We start from the raw sequence: 23,890 nt of genomic DNA, 5'->3' as shown, positions 1-23,890 counted from the left end.
CTTGTTCCCTGACAAATCCTCCTTGACCTTTGCTTAGTAGTTTTCCAGCTTCATATTCAATACTGACCAATAAATGCAAATGTATCAGCTATAGCAAGAAGTATGCAGATTACAGAAACACGCACTTATGTAGCCATATGGATGCACTTGCTGTAAAACTCAAGGGAAGGACTAGAACAGACAGCAAATCTACCCAGCAATATGCGTGTTTAGGCACTATTCCCTACAGATCCTGTGCTTTAATTTTACCTGTTCTTAACTGCTACCAATTTCTGTCTTTTTTTTCAGTAGCTCTGTATGCACAGCATGCTTTAGTTCTTCATGATTGCTAACGCTTTAGCTGCTTGAAAACATTCTCATGGTTCACTTTCTGTAATGTTGAGATTAGGTAACTGCTCAGGATGCTGAAAAAACGCCAAACATTGAGAAGCTGATTGGTGTTTGAGTCTCAGATTCATCCCTATTAATAACTGGAAGCGTTAAAATGTAAAAGAAAACAAATACATTAATTTTAATTCTTTTCTTACCTCACTGAAATAAAAACTATTTGAATATTTTATTACTTACCGTTCCCTTACGGTAAATTCCACACCCCCAGCTCTAACACAGAAAAAGGTTATTAATCCTTATAGCTCTGTAAGTGCAATAAAATACTAAAGAAAACACAAGTTACAATACATTTTCCTTACTTTTAATTAAAACACTGCCAGGTACAGTAAGCCTGCTGGTTAGGTAGCGCATAACTCTGCATCTTTGCAGTCGAAGCTAACTGTCATGCTATTGATAATGTATAACAGGCTTCTCCATTTATTTTATTGCTTTTTCAGTTGTACACAAATAATAAAAACCTTGCCTCACAATCCCGTCATCACCTATGAATTTCACAGGATATACACCCACAGGTTACTTTACTCTGCCTTTCTGAAGCCAAGCACCAGCCCTATAAAATACTCCAGTGCTTAAACTGGGGACAATGACATAGTGTTTGGCTTAAATGGTCTTTGCTTCATTTCATCTGATTACTCCTAGTTATACCTTCTCTCTGTTAAATGTCCCTGCGCAGGCGTTTATAGCTCTGCATTCACACAAAACAATCATTCCATCACATTACACACTCCGTCATTTTAGTAGCTTCTTGCAAATCATTTTCTGCAAGTGTCCCAATTTTAAATGCCATTTTAAACTCATCTGCTGGTTTACCAGTGCCCTTCTGGGCAACAGACAGCACGAGATGCCACATGGAGCCACAGCGCCAGCAGCTCCCGCTTTCACTGTGGTGAGTAAAATTCCAGAGTATCTCCAGGTCCCCACCGTCACTGGTTTGAATGCAACATTAACAATCAGCACACAAAAATTATCCTCGTGCAACTGCCTGGCAGCCCAAACAAAATGAGCTGTTTCTTGTCTTGCCTCCAGTTCCCAACAAACAAAAACACCACCAGGTTTTAGCTTGTACCTGTCTCAGAATGACACCGAGGATAAGGCAGTAATCCCCAAAACCACAATTAGCTCCTCAGCTTAGACACAGTTGGTGGAGGACGTTGTGATCTGGGTGGTGAGAAGACAGTTTCCCCAGAAATCTGCCTTCTCATGCTACCAGATCAGTACATGCCTGGAAACCGAACGCTTGAAAACACACAATCAGATCCAGGCTTTAGAAAAACACCGAGACGAGATTCTCAAACGTACCTCAATGTTATTTGACTTAGAGGACAGTCAAGCGATTATCAGAAAGACAGAATGCTTTTCTTGAGGACAAGGATGTCACATAGCAGGTTAAGACCTTACCAAAAATATGAAGTTTAAACCTGAACTCCAGCACTTATTTACAAAGTGTGGAAGCGTTTATCCTTTGACAACTGCATTGAGTCCTTCAGACGACTGACGCAGGTGAAACCACCTTGCCAGACAGATGCTGGTACAGAACTGGTCACGGCACTTGTTGCCAATCACCTGCTTAGTTCAAAGCACACAAATACCCCAATTGCTTCAAGACCAATTTCCATGCTTCGTGTTAAACACACGGTCAAGTTTCTGCAGGACAGCAGCCTAGAGGCAATAAATGTTTTGTGGATCAAAAAAAAAAGAAACAAATTATTTTTTTGTTGTTGTTCTCAGCTGGGCTTTTGACTCAGGACAGGGGGTTGATTTAAGATGAAGCATGGCTCCCACTGCCCGTCGCGCTGGTGGAGTTGCGGCTGGCAGATGTTGGCAGGGCCTCACCGGACGCCCATGCTGACACTGGGCTGTGAAGAACAACGTGTTTTCTTCACATCTGCTCTCACAAAGGTGACAACCAGTGGCAGAGCAACATGGCGGTCAGAAAAGCTAGTGACATCTTACCCAGGAGACACGGTGAAGCAGAGCCTCGATCACCTGACTAGCCATTCATTAATCTGTTAGGAGCCTAAATTCCCAGTACGATGACATATACTTAGATGAAGTCATAAATGAGATATAGCAATAAAGCTCAAACATTCAGAGCATGATTGGTGATGTATTATTTTGTGGCACTGGAATCATTTTTTTTAAAGAAACATTTCTCTCACCCTGCTGAGGAAGCATTGCAGAAAGGCAAAAGAGAACCCGGAGGAATAGGAATCCCTGCTACCTCTGCAGCTGCAGGATGAGGGTGACCAGAGACCAATAGATGTGACATAATTTAATCACAGCCATTTAAAATATTTAAAATAACAATAAAACAGGATCACAGAACGACAGGGGTTGGAAAGGACCTCTCAAAATCATCTAGTCCAACCCCCTGCCAGAGTAGGTTCACCCAGAGCCGGTAACAACCAAAAAACCAAACACCCAATACTCCAACACCCATCAAAAAATCTGAGCAACTCCCACTTGTCAGTATATTCGCCTTCAAAATGCCTTCAGCAAGGTGAGAAGATGAAACTGTGTCCATTTTTCAGATGGGTTATGGAGGCACAGAGCAGCCAAGCTGGCAGCCCAAGCCCAGAGCCGATTAGGAAGCGAAAGAGCAGAAGGTCACTCATATCTCATGATTCTGTGGTTGGCAGACAACGTTTTGGGGCTAATAGCATTAGGTGCTCTGTGATGCTGATCTGTTGAGATAAACGTGACAGTCCTCGGTGATGGCTTCATCAGGGGGAACCGCTGACTCAATATTTAAGCACAGTGGCAAGAGCCGTTTACGTGCATACATTGAAAAACAACAGATGACTTCTGGAGCAAAACACATGGGCAAAATTCTCTCTGAAGGCAATACAAAGGAGCCAAAGTAGCTAAAGCACTTTCCCACAGTGACTGTGCAGTGAAGTAAATTAGAACTCCTTGTGGCAATCATCCATTATCCCATTTATTTTTAGCAATTCCGAGATTACTAACTGGAAAGCACCAGTAAAACAGTATTACAAGGAAATGCTTTTGATGAACTGCCACTCACTCCTTTCAGGTCACTTCATACCTCAACAGAAAATGTAAAGTTTTAAAGTTTGAAACATTCATTATAGCATTTTTCCTACCGCTACTGCCATTTGTTTAAGTTATGCTTTACACTTTCTAGATGAATCACATTAATTATTATTTTATTATTTTTTCCAAATTAGGCTATTTCTAGAGTTGAAGAGGAAAATGCAATTATTAGCCCTTCAAAACATCCGTTTGGCAAAAAAACATGGTGAAGGGAAAACATTGCCATGAGCTGTGAGAAAGTATTTTTTCTATTACATAAATATCATCCTCTCTTCTCGTTGTAGCTCTCTTCCACCTACAAGAACTTTTGAGATATGTCAAGACTGTAAGCAAGCATATTTGAAAGTCACGGCTCTGAGACATTCTTCAAAATACAGGAAAAGTCATTAACACTTGTTTCCTTGGAGCCAACTCTACCAGGTTAGAATTGCAAGACCTGCAGCTCAGAGAGACTCATCTCTCCTCCAACTCTATCGGTTCTTCCCAGCTCTCCATTAGAGGCCACACAACTGTTATTCGGAGAGTTGAAGCTGATTTCCTGGATCATTTTACTCAATGGGTATCTCATTTATTATTGAAAATAACAGAAACTTGACCTTCCCTGGAGACTTTTACAGAAGTTCAGAGTGTAGGTGAATTTATCCAACCTGCACAATGCAAGTCAATTCCTCCCAGGGTAAAGCAGCATTCAAAGCGAACAAGGCTGGCAGAATTGAACCTTTTGTGCATAATTAATGAAACCATCGATCAGCAAGAGCTTGGGTTCAGAATTTTTCTGCAAGATAAATGCACATGGATGAACTTACACACTTTTTAAAAAAGTCTAAGTTTGAGAAAGCTTCTTTGATTAATAAGAGTCTCTTGCTACCGCAAACCTAAGCAGACATTTTCCATGGAGGACACATGGGCATCATTCATCAGAAACGGTTCACAGCAAATGGTGCCAGTTGTGACTTGCTGGTCACAGATCTAGATACAGCCTCTCTCAAGGACAAGTACATGATTTCCTATTCTATTCCCCACCTGGTGTGTACAAGCAATTCCCATTAGCACCAGTGGGAGTTATTCATGTGGTCACGAGAAGACACCAACGAAAGCTCAAGTGCTGAAGATATATCTACAGGCACATCCGAGTACTATTTCATGATCTTTAGCTTACACTCATAATCTTTTTGGAAACCATGGTGACAAGTTACCACAACGTGTGAATTTAAAAATAATAATGAATTAATTCAGACTGGTATACATGCTAGTTGGGTAGCAATGGTCACCGTATCTATATAACTGGATTTATAAAGCAGCTCATTCTCAGCCATCCAGCACTTGCTGTCCCTCTTCCCAGGCCTAATGGCAGTGCAAAGAAAAATGAGTTGCTAGTATGAAGTTTATTTCGTATGCTCTGGATTACAGACACAGGTCAGTCACTTCATGGACTGGCTGATGGGACGCCTACTTGATGACATCCTATTTTCACATACACCGTTCCCATGCAAAAGACTTCAGATTCCTTGGGTGATATATGTAAATATTTAGGTAAAAACTAGATTTTCCAAAGCTTTACCCTCTCACGGGACACTTAAAGGTAGATTTTTAAGGGGGTTCAAGACCAAAAAATGCAAGCTTGGAGGAAGACTGGCTCTGCAGTACCAGACATTTGGGATAGCCCTAACCTACCTATTTGCTTTGCTGATGCCAAAACAGTGTAAAAGTGGTTCGTCTCTGGGGCTGGAGGACAGCAGAAGGTGAGATTACTCAGGAGAGAAAGTAGCCTCTTTAAAGGGCTGTCACAGGCCCATTGGTAGCATCAGTCCAAGCATCCAGCATAGCTTTCCTAACTACCTCATTCCTCCCCTTCCTAAAAGTCAAGACAGACTTAAAAAAAAAAAAAAAAAAAAAAAAAAAGAAAAGAAAAAAAGACCATCTTAAAAAGAATTCTGTGATGTTCAAGATACACAGTTACTCTGATCTTACAACTTTCAGAGCCACACCTTCCCCACTGTCCACCATCGCAAAGGCAAGTTTTGAACTAAACGGGTGGTCCACCAAAGGCACCTACCACCAGTGTTCAGGTACCGTCAGTGGAGAATCCCTACTGGCAGCTACAGTTGGTCCTAATGGTCAGTCTCTTTGCAACTACGAAGGACAGAAAAACAACTCTCCCTATCACATCTTTCAGCGATGATGCCTAGGCGTAGTCACTCTGGCCTTGAGGTAAAGGAATGGACTAAGTGACCTCCTTCAAGGTCTCCTCTTAAGCCTGCAAATCACAAGAGCTGGCAACACCGTAATCATGTAGTAGAAATTTCAGGAGGGCAGAGTCATTCTAAATTATGTCAGAGTTGTAGTAAAGTGTGCTGGTAGAATAGGTTGTTTGGTTTTTTTAAAAGGTATCAAAGCCAACTCATTCATCTATTTAGAGAATGCCTCTTTTAAATGAGTTTTTACATCTACACTGCAGTCACTCGAGGACAGAGCTCAGCAGCCAAGTATTTATGGATTTGTTAGGGCAGGTGCTGCAGCTTGCCAAGGGCAAGAGATTGTGCAACTGGATTATGAACAATACTCAACTTCAAATCCAGCCAAGGACCTTTACACACCTGTGATCAACACTTAACAGCGTAGACAGAGCAACACACTCACCTCCACATGCAGGCTTATGTAAATTCATGTTGCAGATTAAAGGTTTAAAAGTTTGTGAGATGTTGAGTTTCCATACAGATAAGCATGATGCCACATGCTCAGCCAGCTCCCACCCCCTCCTCACCTCCAAGCGCCCCTTGCCCTCCCGCTCCACTTCACCCCCTCCCACTGCTGGCTCATCCTCACAACATCCCTTCAGGCAGCACAGCGTGGCAGCCCTCAGTAGTTGTATTTGGATTTAAACAATACCAACTAATTTTAAATGATATTCTGTATAACCTTGGAAACAGCTGTGTATGGTACGCATGGTCCAGGCAGATAAATGCTGGTAACAGATGACTGAAAAAATATGTTTAGAGAGACAGAGAGAGAGATGGATGAACTAAAATGCCTGTACTCTTCAGCTCTCAGCTTTGTGCAGGGCTGCAGTTTTCTGGCTAAGCAGATCAGGAGGCTATACTAGAAAGGTTTATTATAATTATGTTTTTTCATACCAGTTCAAGGAATTCCCTCCTCCCTCACAAACACAGGGTTTCTGTCCCACTCTTGGACAGGACAGGTGAGATCAGAAGGAAAAAATTCCTGCTTTTTGTATAACTCCAGTTATGCTAGATTTGCTCCCAACACATACTAAAATTTTTGCAGCATGTTAGTTGTTAAACCTCTGCTAAACTAGATTTCTCCTCTCCTCATCCCCTTCTATCCCAGTGCAAAGGGCAGCGGACAACCTCCTTTCAGGAGGTTGAAACTGCATCTTGTTATAGGTGTTTCTGGGAGAAAAGTATCCTTCTCCCACATCTAACACATCCGTAAGCTAGTCTATCTTTCAAATGCATGACTTGAACCTTGGGATAAGGTCCCAGCCAATGAGGGATGAGAACTCCAGGTGGGGACACCCGTCCCACACAAGTTGCAGGAGCACTGGACTGTAATGCCACTTCTACCTACTTCTGCTAAAGTAGTAGCGGCTACAGAAGATGACAGTTCCTGCATCCTCATAGTCTGCTTAAGACATGCCTCTTGACACCACCAAAGCAAATGGAAGACCAAATCTGTCACATGGACTGTACTGACTTATCTACACTAAGAAGCAGGTCTACTTAAACTTCTCAGGTCATCCAGACACGAAGGTGTTCTTAGAGACTAAATCCTGGAAGGTTGTTTTTTTTCTCTCCTTAGAGAACCGAAAGGAAAAGCAAAAATGATGTTACGTCCCTTTCTGAGAGCTAGCTTGGTTCACATGCTAAGATCAAAGAGCAGAACGTGTCACGGTCTGCATAATGGGTTCACACCCCAGTTTGGAAAGCATAAGAGAACACCAGGGTTATGCTCATCACTCACCAAGAGCTTCCTGGGGCAAGTTTCTACCTCATCTTCGATGCCACCCCTCCCGTACTTTGCACACCTCTCCACATGCTCCGCACCCTGATTTTGTGAATGCTGAATTTGTGCAATATAAATAAGGCCATTTTACAGGGCTCGCTCACTTCCTACAGCCCAAGCTCAGAAGCAGCGAGTTTGTCATGGGACATCAGAACACTAAAGACCTGTCATCACTTTCTAGGCAATAAGTTTTTATGAAGGTCTCATACAAACACAGCCTCTTCCCCTTGCCTCTCTCCTCATGCATTTCCAAAGGAAACACAAACGGTTAATACTCAATTACCTTGATAAAATGGCACATCTCCTCCGCTCTGCATGTTTCACCTCTGAGCTCAATGAAAATAAGCAAGACATGATTGCTCGAGCCCAGGTCCCCACAAACATACAAATAAGGAACAGCGGTGCAGAACAGGAATGCATTTCCCCTTCAAAGCTCTGCTGACAGATGGGTCCAGGCTTCATTATCACCTCTGGAGTTTACACCACTATATGCTATAATTAGAAGTGTGTCAAAACTCAAGCCAGAGCACTGCAACCATCGCTGGTCGCTTTGCTGGCATGAATATGATAACCAGCAGAGCAGGAGACAGAACTCTTATCCGAGTTCTTAAACAGAGACCAAGTATCACCCTCTTCTTCTGTTTGAAAAAGACCATATTGAATGTTTTAAAGACCATCAGGCTGGTTCATATTGCAGAGACCCCAGGGACCCAGGTTAATGCCTCCTGCCCTGAATTCATGTTGCAAATGGGGCTGGGGGTAACAGGAGGAAGAGGGCAGGCTTTGCAGTGAGAAAGAGTTAAAAATGCCACTAAAAACTTAAAGAAAAACAACTGTGAAAAGCTGACCTTTGTAAAACAGACTCACATGTCAAGTACCATTTTCATAACTGATTAAATATATATAAAAGTTTTTATACAACTGTATTATTAGATTGTTAAATGTGTATACTCAAATGTTTCAAATAGCTCTGCAGGAGCCATTCCTCACTCTCAGTAAATATTCACGACATTTTGGCGCACTTACTAGATTTTAAATGCCGGAACTCACATCTATTTTTTTTTTTTCCATTTGTTGCACCAACCTGCAAATTCTCCTGCGTTTGTGCACTATGGATCTTTTCACAGCCATTCACTAACTTCAGATGCTTAATACTTTTGCAAAAATGTCATGGATTCCGGTTAGTAACAAGCTTTCTAAACAGGAGAGAAATGTTTATTGCTTTATGCCCCAAATCTGCAGACTGTTGCACACTCCCCAGCCTGACAGTGAGCAAAGCTCAGGTTAAACAACGCGTTTATACAACTGACATCCCAAAGAGGAATTTTTTGTTCTGAGTTTCTCTAACTGCTTTAAGGCTGATTGCACACACTTTATCTCTCACCACGGGAAAGACTATAAAGCTAAAGTGAGTTTTTATATCCACATTTCAGGATACTCAAAGTACAGGGCTGTAATAGAAATGCTGACATTATCCAGTTATAGTGGTGCAACCTCTCTACCGTAATTACGTACAGTTGGAGATAATAAGCACTGCTGATTCAGGAGGAATCTCTGATTGGGCTGGAAAATGGAGAAGTGTTGGATAATCTGCTTCCTAAGTGGCAACAGCAGGCCTAAAGAGCATAAACGGAGCAGCAGAGTTGGTAAGGAAACAACAACAAAGTCCAATCATGAATCCTTAGAGACACTTTTACTGCTTTTGTCGTTCATGTGATTGCAAGAGACCTAAAGGACTCATTCAGGACTTGGGCTAAAAGGACATCGCAAGTCACCTGGAGGAGCATGCAGCACGGATGGCAGGGAAAGGTTTGATTATGCGACTGAGGCAGTGGGCACCCAGTCAAGAGAGCACACAGCACTGATTTTCAAAAGAACTGTGTTCCTTCCCGACCTCTTGAAAATCAAACTCCTTTAAAGTATCTCAAATTCAGCACCAAAAATGAAGGCACACAGAAAAAAAAAATCACAACATGCATGTGATACTATATTAAAACTGCCTGAATAACCTGCAAAAATTGCCTTGAAATCTCTGATACTATATGGAAAAAAGCCTAATAAAACTGTTTCAACAAGTAACTTTTTGTTTAAAGAGGGACAGACTCTTTCCCTCCTTCCTCCTCTTTTTACTTTGCTCTGGGGGAAGGAGGGGAAAGAAAGAGACAAAACTTTTGGCGAAGACTGTTCATTAGGTTCAGTGTTTTCCTGTACCCCTTTTCTTTCCAGATCTCATTTTTTAAAATATATACATAATAAATTTCCCATAAAATGATAGTTTTCTCAAAAAATGCTTGTTTGATTGATACAAAAAGTTCTAAATGCGACAGTGACTGGTTCTAATTACTACTAATAAATGCATAATGAATGTTGATAAGATTAACAAACCATTCCAAAAATTTGTTACTATATTCACTCTATAGCATAAACTGTAAATTAGCAGTAATGCCAGCAGGCTATTTATATTCCCAGATTAACAAAATGCAAGCAGATCGTATAAGCATGAGCTCGAATTTTGCAAAACAGAACACCTGGGTAAATAGTAAGCATAAAAGAAAAAATGCAAGTTAATATTTGTCTAGCACTGGGTATTATGGAAACAGATACAGGGGCTTTGCAACATTTACCCTGAAGGAGAGAATGTATTAAGACGGTGAAGCACAACACCCTTACCCACAAAACAGACCAGAGGAGGTAAGTGGCTCGGCGGTCCCTCGATGCCGATAGCCTGCTTTCTAGGAGCGCGGCTCCACGCCGAGCCCCATCCCGGATTGCCGTGGTTAGAGGAGAGACAGGTGAGGATCCACAGAGTGAGGGCCCTCCTGGAGGGGGATAGGGCCCTAGGTAGGGATAAAATCTCCAGGGAGCTGGGCAAAGCCGATTGTCACAGGACCTGCTGGAGCGTCACCCCTCGCTCAGCGGACAACCCGGTCCCTTGCTGCCGTGTCACTAACAGGGCGGGGAGAGGGATGCTCCCCTTGGCACTTTTCCCAGTAAGATGCCAGAAATGGCAGCACCCTGCGCAGCCCTTCCCCTCCCTGGCGGCACAGAGCCCGCGGCAGCCCCGGTCCCTGGGTACAGAGCGGTGCCCCGGTTCCTTCCCACCCTCCTTGCCAAAACCATCCCAACTCCCCCCAGCGTAACCTGCAACCCCGGCAGCTCCGTCTGCTCAGCTACCCGGCATCACCTACTGCACCGCAGGAGAGGCCAGGGAGGGAATGCACACTTTCTGGTTGGCTTCCCATTCGCCTGATGCCCTAGGGCACTTCCAATTTCATATGTATTTCTTTTTAAAGTTAGTGGAATTGAAATAAATCCATACTGTTTGCCAATTTCCAGCTTACGTAATCAAAGTCAACTGTGCATTCACAAATTCCCCCCTTCTCTGCAAGTTAATCTGACAGTAGCGGGAGGGATATGTAGCGGGGGAAAAATAATCTCCTGTGGCACTGGCTTGATTTCCCCCGGAAAATAAAATGCCTTCAGTTTATAATGGCCTGGAAATGAATTAAACATTTTGAAATCCATAAAGGAACCTCAATAATAAGATCTTTAAAAACTGCAGACACAGTCAAAGCAAAGGAAAAAAAAAAGAAGCAGAAATATGCTTGAAATTAAGTGGAGACAAATCACTAAGACACAGATACGGTGAAGCAAAGCAATAGGCGCACCAGGGAGGGGGGAGAGAATCCATTCACCAGTTCGCATGTTCAGCATCCGCTTTCATCACATACGAAACAAAACAAAGTTACTGCAGCTACAGTGTTGTTCACTTATCAAAAAGACCTAATTGGAGTTTTAGTATACAGAAGTATCAGAGTTTTAGAACCTTTTGTTTGAAAGCTGATAGAGGCTCCCTGGCTAAATAAAAGCCCATCGCCCCTCTGTGCTGGGAGGTGCTGAGATCCAGGCATTTGCATGGCTTAAAATGGCTGCAGCGGTTCAAGGCTTCTGTAACTTATTGTACACAACACCACGGAGCACAGGAGAGGGGTCTCTTTCCTGGCTATACACTATTTTAAATTTAACAAAGCCAACATAATTAGTCCCATGAGAACCCCTTCAGTAACAGCTTCAGCTCCCAGCACTAGCGAGCTGTATGCTATGCAGTAATTATGCTACCAAGCTGTCAGAGCCTCCTTATCTGCATGCAAATTAGTTCATATGCTATACATCTGCTATAATGACAGTATTAAAACAAGAATTTTATAATGAAGCCATCCTCTTTATAGCAACATAGCACAATTACTTTATTAACATATTGCACGTCTATGTCTGTAACCGCTCCCAGTCAAATAGCCAAATTTTCCATTCCCCCATAGAGCAAGATCTTCTTTGCTTCTCTCCCCATATCTGTAAATAAATCCACAGAACAAGAACGGGAATTTCTAAACTACCTCCGTACAATACCACTCCTTCATTGTTCCTGGGGAAGTACTGCACCAAATGCCATTAAGTGTGACTAGGTGAATAAATATTCCCATAATGCTCCAAAAGGTTAGGAGATGAAACAGTAATAATCAAATCAGCAGCTGTTTGCTCCCAGCCGTGACATCAATCATCAGCTTCTGTCGACCAGCGACTGCCAGCATCGTGGCCAAACGGCAGCGGGAGGGGGAACACAGCCCCGCCGCAACCCCGCGTCCACCCCGAACGCACAGACGCCAAAAGAAATGTCAAGCAAAGAAGAAAGCGTAAGGCAAGAAAAACCTTCCCAAGTGAGGAGCGGGCAACGCAGACCTGGCACCTGAAAGGGCTTCCGCCTGGAAAAGGCATGCCGGCGGCAGCCTCCGCGCGACGAGGGTTTCGGAGGGATGCGAAGGCGAGATGGCAAAGCGTGGCTGCCGCCCGCACCCCTGCCTCCGCCCCTCGCAGCGCCTGCAGCACGGCGGTGCTCCGTACCGCCCGAGAAGCATCCTCGCCTCTCCAAAACACGCAGCAGCGCTTCACAACACATCAGCATCAGCTCCCGGCCCCAGCCCTCTTTCAAACACTAGTGTCAGGAAAGTTTGGTGGCTTCTCAGTCCCAGAGCTTTTTTCCAGTTTGGTTTTTGGAATTGTTATGCAATTCTCTACAAAGCTTAATTTACAGTAACTAACCTGAAAGAAATAAATCAATAGAGGACTTGAATAATTTCCTTCCAATTTCAGAGTTCTTCTCTTCATAACATTGAGAGCAACTGCTTGGTTCTTTTACAGTTAAAAAGAAAGAGAGAAAACACACAGAAAGCTATGTGATCAGCCCTAAACCTTCAATAAATCTTTACACCTATTTCTCAAGCAAACACTTCATTTTTAGGTCTATTTTTAACCTTCCAGCTTGTATTACCACAAGCCACTGATGCTCTGGGGGAGCTGCCAGGGATTTGCACTCGAGCCTTCTTGCAAGGACATACCCTGAACCCAGCTAGCCATCTCTCCAGGGTAATGAGGAAAGGTGATTTCTATTAACAGGGAATATCAATTCCGGTATCTTATTTCACTTATTTAATCTGATGCAGTTTGTTTGTACTTCTCACCAACTGGTTACGTTTCGAACGCCTGCTTGGGAATACAGCGGTTGAGCTTTATAGGCATCGTCCACAAGCGGGAACAAAGGCATGTGGAAGTGGAGGGGGAAAAAGAAACAAACAACAAACCAACAAAAAACCTTTTCCCCTTTTCATGTTAGATTTCCCCAAGCGTCAGAAAGGTGTGGATAGGTCTCATCCAAAGTTTCTGCGCTACTTTGTTCTTCATGCAAATCATGTCTTTCATCAATTATCTTAAAGCCATTTATAAACATGACTGCCGGTTCAAAGCCAGGAGGAGATAGGTGAGAATTGCCATGGACAGCACAAAGATGTTCAAATACTAAATAAATCCAAATCTTCTCTTAAAACCCATATTTACAGCTTCAGTAAAGCCCTGAGCACTGACACCACAGTGCATAAAACAACAAACAAAAGAGCTAGGAAAAGGCATAGAGCAATGCTTCTTTCTTCCCTACAAAAGCTTGTTTTATTTTTGTCAGCATAACCTGTAGTTTGCTAGGTTTCTGTGAGATCAAATATTTGATCAGCTTATGAAAGGAATGATATTATGTGTTTGCCTGGGGGAACAGGGTCACCGGATTTTGTGACCCTGGAGTTTATTCCAGCACTTGGTTCCCATGAGAAAAGTACTAAATTACCCTTTTCCTTTGGGAGAAGAGAAAACAGAATCAGAATATATCAGAGTCCTCCCGCAGCTACTAACAAGATCTTCTGTAGCCTTTGACACCACCTCATGAAATAATGCAACAAAAGCCATCTTATTAGCACTCAGTGTGCACCTAACCAAATGGACTGTATTTTCAGAGCAGTCAGTCGTGCAAAGAGCAGCTCAGTCTTATCTGCTGGAAACCTCTCCTACTGCTGCTCCGCCATTCAGATCTCTTACGCGCTGCTGCTGTTGAGGGTGAACTCTATTGTCCCTTAACATCCACCAAAAAACCTTGTCATTATCTGCAGCAGGGTTTGGTTTATGTCCTGGAGGTGGCATCTATCTCACCTAGCTTTTGAGGCTGACAAGGGAGACATCTCAAATTGAGCTAGTGCTTCAGACTCCCTTTGCTCTCAATGGCAAGACACAAACACACTCATCCAGAGCACCACTCAGGCCAACAACCACTTACAAGGAGCTGAGCTGCACTCCACGACCATCATTGGCCTTAAAGGGCTTCTAGAGCATTAGCTCAGATGTATGCATCTGCAGTCAGGTTTGATGAATCCTACCTCAGGAGCATAATCAACCCAGCACCATCAACCCAGAGTCACCAACGCGGCCTCCTCAGGGGCACCGAATTCTGGTGTCAACCCCTCCTTGCTGCTCTTATCACTCTTATAAGCCCCTCTGTACTTCATCTGGCACAGCCTCAGCTTCTTCATCCTGTCCCTGGGACTGTCCATCCACTCGCGTCTCCTTCTTCCATCTCCAGTGTCTTTGAGCACCCCTTCAAAACTGGACAGGTTTTTTCAGGTTTCCTGGTACATTCCCAGCACCTCCCTCCTCAGTGCTCCAGACATGCCAGCTACTTGCCATGGGGCAGACTCTCCCCAGTTGCATTTTCATGATATACTACGGGTCAGTTCTCCACCTAAGACAGAAGCAACATCTTCTGCCGCCTCTTCTAATCTCAAGGTTTCTTCCATCAACTAAATCGACCATGAACCTTTGGCTGCAGTTTGGCAGTTGAGTTACCGTTGCCTGCTCACATTTTTGTTGCATTATTAAAGAAGAAATTCTGCCATCAGCACAGTTAATCTGATGGAAAATAAAATCACATGGAAATCACCTGCAAGGTGTGCTATTTTAGATGGGACTGCTAATGTAGGTCAAGTTTTATTTTAAAAAATCCTAGCGATATAATTTGGAATGGGAAAGTTCTCTGGATTGCATACGCGTTTATTAAGAAACATCTTATGAATTCTGAATTTTGAATCTATCCACCATTGCCTTTTAAAGGAAAATCACATAAGCATATACAATTTGCATTCCCTGATTTCAACAAGCCAACTCCATGCTTGCAGTTCATACATTTTGAGAGATATTCATAAAAATGGAAATTACTCTTTCATACTTAAAAAAAAGAAGTCAAATTTGACAGTGAAAAAACACCCAAAGCATTTGAGAATCGGCTCAGGATCACTTCTTGATCCTGTTACAATTCTGGCTGCCCAATTCATTGAGATAAGTATTGTGTAGGCTCCTCGTATAAGTAAATCTTCCCAAAGCCCATTCTACTCTAGCAGCAATCCTTGAGGAATTTAAGAGTTTTCCATACAGCTTTGGCATTTTCTCTCCCTCACAGCAGCAGTATGGGCGCAGTTGGGAAATCGCAGTAGCACAACCAGACTGCAGAAATGCTGTAGAACCACCTTGAAATACTGAAATATTAAAGTGACCTTGTTTTTTAACATACTGTAATATACTTAGTGTGTACATGACCCACATTATAACTTCAGGGTTTGGGCTTTTTTTTTTTTGCTTAAACGATTGAGATTGCTATTGCTCCCGAGTAAAGTTTAATCATTATAATATTTTAATTTTGTAATTAAAAAGTATGGAAGCCAATCCCAAACTGGGAGTACCATGGCTGCACTTCACAAAGGAGAGATCTGATGAAAGATAAGAGTAATTTATTCACTCCTCTTTCCTTCACCTAGAAATTAAACACTTCACAAAAGACCATCAGCAAGGTACTCAATTTGTAGACACTAACAACCTTGGCAGTGTCCTTTGCAGAGCAGCACAGCTGTTTAGTTGATGGGCACCTTGTCCCAGTAGGGAAAGTTAGAGCCTTCTCCGCTGCAAATGTTGGCGTTTTCTGCTTTTCAAGCACTCTCGCTTTGTGCCTTGCTTGCAAGAGAACCCTGTACAGAAATATTGCCACCATCGCAAAGACTGGGAACCTGAAAAATTGCTCTGTTCTAGCATTTGTTCCGTCTTAAGTGTATTTAAATTCCAGCAAGCGTTTACATCGCAAGCAACCTTTGTTGCTTTCAAAAATTAAAGGACACAACAAAAGGTGAGCTTTTCTGAGATTTTTAAGTGTTCAGATCCAGCTCCCACCGTTTAGCACTGACCACAGCCCAGCTGTGCTGCAGCACCTCACTCCTTAGACCAACTACTCAAAGTATGGTGAAATTAGTGAGGAAAACTCATTTCACCTTACCTTTGCCCTGGGCTAAATGCATTCAAACGCTCATTTTCTGCAGTTCATCTGACTGTTTGCTTCTAACTATAACATCTTCTTGACAAAGATTTTACGTGGGTCTCCCATCCCTCAGCAGAAAAAGAAGAAAGTGCAACCTCTTCCTCTGGCACACGCTGGGGAACTCACCAGCCTACAACCTTTACACGGTGTCTCTAAAATCTTTGTTCCTGCAGTGCTTTCCCAGACTGATGTTTAGTAGTGTCAACCTCAAAAGACAAAACAACATGACTCTGAAAAACTGGTTTGGGTCTCTGATTTCCAAACTCCCTTTATCTGTTGCCATGTACATGCAATGCTTTGTACTGCTGGCAAAATAAGCAACATTGAGAAAAGGAATTTTGAAGGGCTTCTCACATCCCATCTCTAACCATCCCACATAGGTAATCCTAGCTTGGTTTTCCTTTTAATCTTGCTGGAGAAGAAAGGTAGCTTGTGCCTAGCAACATTTCACAAAAAGCCATATGGCTCATGATGCAAGCATAGCAAATTGGCTGTTCTTTTCCCTGAACCCAAATGAGATTTTACTAGGTACACGAGACACAAAGTTTCTCTAAAAGCCTTCTTCCAAACAAGACCACATTTCAGGAATTACACTGCAAATGAGATTTATTTTTGGCATCTCAAATGGGGCAAGGTTAAGCAGAAGACGGTAGGAAAGACAAGGACTGAAATCCAGTTTCAGGATCCCACTTCTAAGGTCTTCAGGAAGTTGGACTATTTAGTAGAAACCTGAGAAGTAAAAGCAACAGTTCTCCTATTGTTTATTACCTTGTATGAAGTGATTAATACAGCAGTTTATTGCCTCGGTTGCACAAAAGAACTATGTGCCAACTCTTCCGGCTGAGGAAAAAGCACCACATTGCTTTGCAATTAAAAACAACATGGAAAAGTGCCAAGGGTGAAAGGTGGAGAAAATCCTAATCTCCCTCAAGCAGAAAGAATGAAAAAGCAGAGCAATGGCACAAAATCGCTTTCTACCTTTGCTTCTGCTGCTTCAGAGATTATAGACAGTTGTGGCCAGTTTATTGGGAGTTCAAGTGATGGTGAGAAAACCAAAGCGGAATCCATTAACTCCTCTTTCCAAAACAGAGGGACCATTAAACACTAGTTAATACGAGACCTTACTAAGTCAATATAGCCTTTCTCTTTTACATATTGCTATTTCATCCGCTGACAATTTACCCCATCCATTTGCCTTTAGCAGTGTTTTCTCCATCCTCCTACACACTATTCTTTCCTGCTCACAATAACGCCAATGGGCATTCATGGTGAGAAGCCATCAGTACTACGCATTCCTTTCCCAGTCTTCTTTCTCTAAAACGCCCTAAAATCAAAAGACCCTCCTGACAGCGACTGGCTTGTCAGGGTGCCAGAACCACCGACTACTGTCCAAACAAGTTGTTTCACAGAGTCCCTTCCTTTCTACACCAGTCTTCATCATATGTTGTTGATAAGCTTGCATATTTGATTCTGTGCCAAGTGTCTACAGCATCCAGCACAGTTCTGGGCCACGACTAGGGTTCCCTTCCCAGGCTACTCCAGACTATACCAAGAACGAATCTGCTGTCCAGTATGCGCAAGTTTAAGCCATACTAAAACCAACACGAATGGGACTCATTAGCTGTTACAAGCATAAATAATCCTTATTCACTAAAGCCCATCTGGAGACACAGTGGTCATTCCCAGCAGTGGTCTCTGAAGCCCTCTGCAGATTTTCCTTCTTCTACAGTGGTGCACAGAAAAAGTCTCTGGTTTAATAAAAATACATGCACTGTACTGGAACATATTTTTGCATTGATATAGAAACTCAGCAGGAAATAATAAAACACTAAAAAAAAAAAAAAAAAGAGAGAGCTTTTAAGTGTGACAGCTTTCAAGTCTGATTGCATAGCTCTTTCTCAAGTCATAGAGGTGGGCCTCTCACAGGGCAGGTAAAAATTTCCATGCTCCAGTAACATACAGCTCTTGTTTCTCAAGCTCTCTAGGAAACCTTTTTAAACACCCAGCATCTTTGCATCTAGAAAAGCTGTGCATGGTGCAGGGTAAATCCACTCCATCCTGCCCTCAGCTCTGGCACATTGAATTATGTAAGGAAGAAGGTGGATTTCCCAGCTATCTGCGTGACATTAAAAATATGTCATGTAAAAGATTAATTTGTTGGTAGAGAGCTGGAAAGAAGAATTTGCTTTTGCCAGAGACAGATTTTTCTTCTTTTTAAGCAGATGTCAGAAGTTCAAAGTCCAGCTGAGATGGTGAATTCAAATATATATGATAAATGCATCTTAGTTATTACGACCACATACTTGCTACACAATTCACACACAAACACATATTTTACTCTACAAAAGCATATTTAATGCAGAAAGGCCAATCTTCCTCCGAAGCCTAAGACTAATTTACATAATGCACCTAAAGTCCCTTTTTTATGTTTTAATTCCCGTTAATAAAAAAAGAGATGTTGCAGGCATCAGCTTGGTACATGCTGCAGTGCTCCCCTAAAAAGACTGCAGCAGAACCCCCAATAAAATAACTATTTTGGAGCAGCATGGCTGTTCCTTTCTAATCTGGAGTCAATATGGAGAGATGGATCATGCATAATTCACTGTTCATGAAGACCAGGAGGAAAATAAAAAGATTTTATGACAAACCTGCAGCAAAGCCAGCTGTAGAGCAGGGCTTTGGAAGCCATCTCAAAGGATGCTCAAAGGATGCCCAAAGGTGCTCACTTCCCACTGTACCCAGCTGCTCCTGAAATTCAGTGACAGTCGGACACCACGGCAGAAACCTTGGCACTTTGTCCTCTGCTCTGACTTCTTCCACATATGTTCTCTTCAAAAGGCATTTTAAGACCAAAGGACGAGCCAAAAACCTGGGGGGACTTTTGATCATTCCCAGCATGGAAGGTCTTTCGTGGCATTCCAGTTTCTGCAATAGCAGCAAATACAGCAGTGGTGCTGCCACTGTATCTTTGGTATAACTAAAGAAATCTGTGGTCAGAATTCAAATGAGAGAATTTCCCCTATACATAGGCTGGGTTTTCTTTGATTTTTCGCTTCCTCCTGTCCTTTCTCCTCGAGGTTTAAAGGAATCCCTCCTTGAAGTGGTCTTGTACAGGACACAACTCTATTCTGAACTCTATTATACCGCATAACTTGATACATTAAAGTGCCTAAAACTCTGGAAAAGTTTTAGAAGAAACTGATGCTGCTGATGATCAAAGTTATAATCTACAATCTACACTCACCAGATAATAATTTATGGACTACAAAAAACTATTCTGTCTTCCATGTTTCTCAATTATCCCCAACACACAGTCTGCACAATGAGACTAACATAAAAACCATGCGACATCAGAAAACTATAAATTTTCACAATAAATCAGCCACTTCCCCTTCATTAGGCTTTGCACAGTTCATATTATTTCCTTTCTGGAGAAAATCATGACTAGTTACTGTCTGCCTTCAGAAACAAAACTATCATTAACATTTCCACAGGGATCATCTGAAATGGATTTCTAATAAAGTACAGGTTAAAAGGTTTTCTTGTCCTCCCCTTCTGCATCCAGCACTTAAACCTTATGGTCCCAATGACACTATGAAAGGCACATGCGCTTAATAACAGAACTTGTAAAGAAATATGTCTTAAAACATATAACTGCATGCTTAAATATAGAACAGCCATGAACTCGAGCAGTCACCTAACACAGAGGAACAGGTTCTATTTATTCCTCCAGCAGCCAGCCTTAGCATAGGAATAACTGACACGGCAGATAAAGGCTCTTATCCTTGGCTGGTTGTATATAGCACTTCAGCAGGACACTTAAAGGCACTTTACGAAAGCATGGATGTATTGTTATCCCTATTTTACAGAAAAGGAAAAGCTTCCCAAGGTTACAAAAGAAGGTCAGAAACCTGTATCTGCAACCACCACCTACGTACCTCAATTCCCGCCTCTGTCCGTTAGCCACACTCTAAGAGCTTCACAGATTGAGTTTTTATGTAAACATTTAACTCATTTCTCAACAAACCTACGTGCACTCACAGTATTTTATCTTCTAAGTTGGATTGAATGAGGCCAGCCTCTACTGTGGCCAAGTACACAACACTAATGGCCCGTGTCTCTGTCTCTGGAAATTCAAAGAGTGGTAGCATTACTTTTGCTTAAATTCTGGAGGAAATACGGATGGCCCTGATGGATCTCACTTAAATAGGAAGACCATGAAATATTTCGAGTCTTGACAATACAAATTTAGGTAATGCTTAGTAAATCTCAAGGTGGAAGTCACAAGAGACAGATTCCTCAGTTAATACATTCAACACAAGTTCAAATCCACTCTTCTGGAGGAATAGCACAAAACACCATGATACAAGTTAGGGTGACACATACAGCAAACCAGGCCCCGCGGCTGAGACTTCCTATTGTTCCCTGTGACGGAGATGACACCCAGAAGATGTCATCCTGTCTGGACCATAACTCCCCCCAGACCTCCACGCGCCACAAAATATGGTTTGCCAGTCACGTTGCCCACCGTCACATTAATTTTGGCCAGACCAGCTGCGGATGGCAGCCCCTTCTGACCTCCAAAGGCAAAGGGAAACCTCAGAGCATGTCTGATTATAAAAGTCCAGGTGAAATGTTCTTTTCAGTGACTGTTCTGTTTGGTTTCTGCTGGCAGGCAGCGGCACGCTTATCTTTGCTGCCTTCCCTGCTTCTTTAGCAGGGCAGCATCCTGGCAGAACAAGCTCAGCCCGGGCACATGAAGGGTCCAGAGTTTGGCAGCTGCCTGTCTGCTTGGCTATCCCTCCTCTGCTTCAGTTTGCTGTCTTGTTTTATACAGCAAAGACTAAAGAGCTCATTTTTATAAAGTGCTTGAACAGGCTATTTGATATAAGCCTCATTTTTCAGAGGTGTCAAATACCTTGGCTCCTGCCGAGAGCAAATGCATCCTCCCGGGGAAGCGGGACTCTGCACAGTCACGAAGTGGGAAGGGAGCCGGGCTGTCCCATGGCACGGGGCTGCTGTCAGGCAACACACGCTGCTTGTCCTGGGAAGTCTCACTGCATTTCTGGGAGGTAGGTTAAAACTAGCAATATGGGTTTTTAGATGAGGCAATTCTGACTGGTATAATCAGTGCCTTGCTAGAAGCGACAGACTGAGCGAAAATGCGGAAACATTTATAGAAGACTATAGTCCAAGGATAACTGCAGCCTTTATTTACAACCCTCTGTTTCACAGCTCCGTCACTGAGGTTAGCCTCGAAACTTAACACAATTATCACTTGGAGGTCTGTATTTTCTACGGCTTTTCTTCTGAAATACGGCAGAGAAACAAACGAAATGAATAAGCAACAGCTTTCGTGGAGAAAGTAACTGAGAATCAATTGCGCTAGACATTTCTGCCCAGGCTGCCGTGCCTGTTTTGGTTGTGACAACGTAGAAACAAAATATAACTGCATTCCGCACAAACTCACATCTTCGCATGCTAAACCTCAAGCTGACACCGCCGCGGCACTCAGAGGAAGTGGCTGAAATGTTAGCATTCACCAGGAATAATTCCAGAAATAATGGAGCTACTGTTCCCATACCCAATCAAGAGAAGTGCACGGCCCACAAGCACCTACGCCCAAAGGGGCTGCGCTAGCAAAGGCCGGTCCAGCACAGAAAGATTTTTAAGAGAGCTGCGCTGGGAAGTAGTGGGGAAATAGGACACTCTGGACTCTCCAGAGATCGGTTGCTATTTTCATGGCTATTTTTTACAAGCCAAGGGACTACAGAAAAGTATTTAAGCTACGACACCCGAGCAGTAACTAAGGTTTACGCAGTTACCGAGGTCAGAGAGCACTGTCTCACAAATTTTTACCTGTGAGCAACTCTACAATTTTTAAAATACCTGAGTAACTGTCAAGGCAGACAACCAAACACTAATATTGTTTCCTATACAAAATCATTTCTGACATACTCCACTTTGCCTAAGAGCTACAAAACTTCTTTCAAAAGCAAAATCGCTACATCTTGACAAAACACAATGAAAGCAAACACCTTGTGCAGTCACCCTCAGAGGATGGGGAGAGGTGGAACAACCCCTCCCCACCAAGCACGAGGAATTCCAAGTTGAAAAACCACGCTTTGGAGAAGGCTGGGAAAGAGCAGAAGGTCAGAACCTGCCTGCAATGAAAATCAGTTTGCCATCTTGATTACAAAGTTGCTGTTAAGATAACATAATAGGGTTTTTAAGCAGCTCATTACCAATTTATTAAAACATTAGGGCTTCTTTGAGACTGTTGGAGATTATTGCTTAAACCGCTATTTAAAAGTGTATTGGCTCACAGCATGGATAATTCATTCTTATACCAATACAGAGACACACAGAGTACGTGTGTATAGCTACATCACAGTTCATTTTTAAGAAGTGATTTTGCATGCAAGCTAAGTGTGTTTTTTCACATCTGGGCCGTGAGCTAGATAATTCATTTCCAAATAACAAACCATAACTTATTGGAGCACTAAATGTTACTTTTAAATAAACATAAATATTATTTTGACACTTGGATACCTTACACAGCAATAAATAAAGTCATTAATAAAGACAAGAAGGCATGTCTCCGTGCTCCAGGAGACACAAGACCGTCACCTTTTTGAAAGGGTCAGGCGGCTTTAGAGAGAGGTAACAACCTCATTAAAGCCTTTAGTCTGTCTGGAGATTTTCTTATTTGTTCAGGCTGAGAGACGGCTCGTGCTTTTTTTTTTTTCCCCAAAGGATTAACAAACAGAAGAGGAGCAGTGCTTCCTTGTCCAAGTTATTATTTTTAATAAGAAAAATAAATACTAATTAGAATACAAACCAAGAGCAGTCCTGATGAAGTGGAAAAGTTTTTCTCCCCCACCAATCAACAACTGGACCACAGAGACTGGATAAATGTACAGCACAAGGTCTCATTTAATTGACTGATAAAGCAGAAACCTTGGACAGAGAGTGGTCAGTTTGAACTCTGGGCTCAGTAATGAGCTCTCAAGTTCCCTCTCTGGCAGAATGGACCACGGCCGTGCTGCATGACTTCATGTAGCTTCGTTTTATAATTACGAGCCTGTTCTTTACTATTTTTCCCCAGCTTAAATACCACTTTTTCAAAGCGATGCTAGGGGAAAAAAAAAAAAAAAAAGAAATGAAACCAATTTTAATGAACTCATGCAAATATAAGCCTGGTGAAATGAAATCACAGACCTAAGCAGAATACTGCATTGAACACATTTGTATGTTTTATGCAAAGCTCATCTAAATTTGAGTAATTGGACCTAATTTGGCAATCTGCACAATCAGTTTGCAAACTTCAACCACTGAATTTTAAGTATGAGCCTGGAAAATCATTAACATTTGTATTTATCATGGTGGCCCCGATCCAGCACAGTATTAAAATCTGTGCTGAAGTGTTTTGAATGAGGTCTTAGTGTATGCACACCAACCAAGAGAGTATCAGGAGCTCTAATTACAGAGAAAAGTCATTGATATGTTCAGATTGCACAATTTTAATCTCAAATCAATCTCAAATCTCTGAAGCTTAAGGCTGGGAGCCTTCCTCCAAAAAGCCCGGCGTCTTTATCCCTCTGCCGCACCATACTATCTGGAAAATGTTCCCCAGATGATAACCATTGCTCTGTTGCTTTTCATCTCCACCCTCTCCTCTTCTCCAAG

General features: G+C 42.5%; 1 protein-coding gene across 22 annotated transcripts in view; it reads right to left on the bottom strand.

Annotated features, from left to right (window-relative positions):
- Window positions 1–23,890, bottom strand: part of MAGI1 (membrane associated guanylate kinase, WW and PDZ domain containing 1) — a 363,811-nt gene that overhangs the window by 103,489 nt on the left and 236,432 nt on the right. Inside the window, exon 1 of one of the 22 annotated variants that reach the window (XM_063348499.1) lies at window positions 7,751–7,786. The exons of the other annotated variants lie outside the window; for them this stretch is intronic. Coding sequence (XP_063204569.1) covers window positions 7,751–7,784 — 34 coding nt within the window. The 5' untranslated portion in view covers window positions 7,785–7,786. Of the gene's footprint in view, window positions 1–7,750; window positions 7,787–23,890 lie in introns of those variants that run through there. 22 annotated transcript variants of the gene reach the window in all.

The sequence above is a fragment of the Chroicocephalus ridibundus genome, chromosome 10 (genome assembly GCF_963924245.1).
Source record: "Chroicocephalus ridibundus chromosome 10, bChrRid1.1, whole genome shotgun sequence".
Classification (NCBI taxonomy): domain Eukaryota; kingdom Metazoa; phylum Chordata; class Aves; order Charadriiformes; family Laridae; genus Chroicocephalus; species Chroicocephalus ridibundus.
The sequence above is the reverse complement of the archived record's forward strand: the minus strand, read 5'-3'. Positions and strand labels throughout refer to the sequence as shown.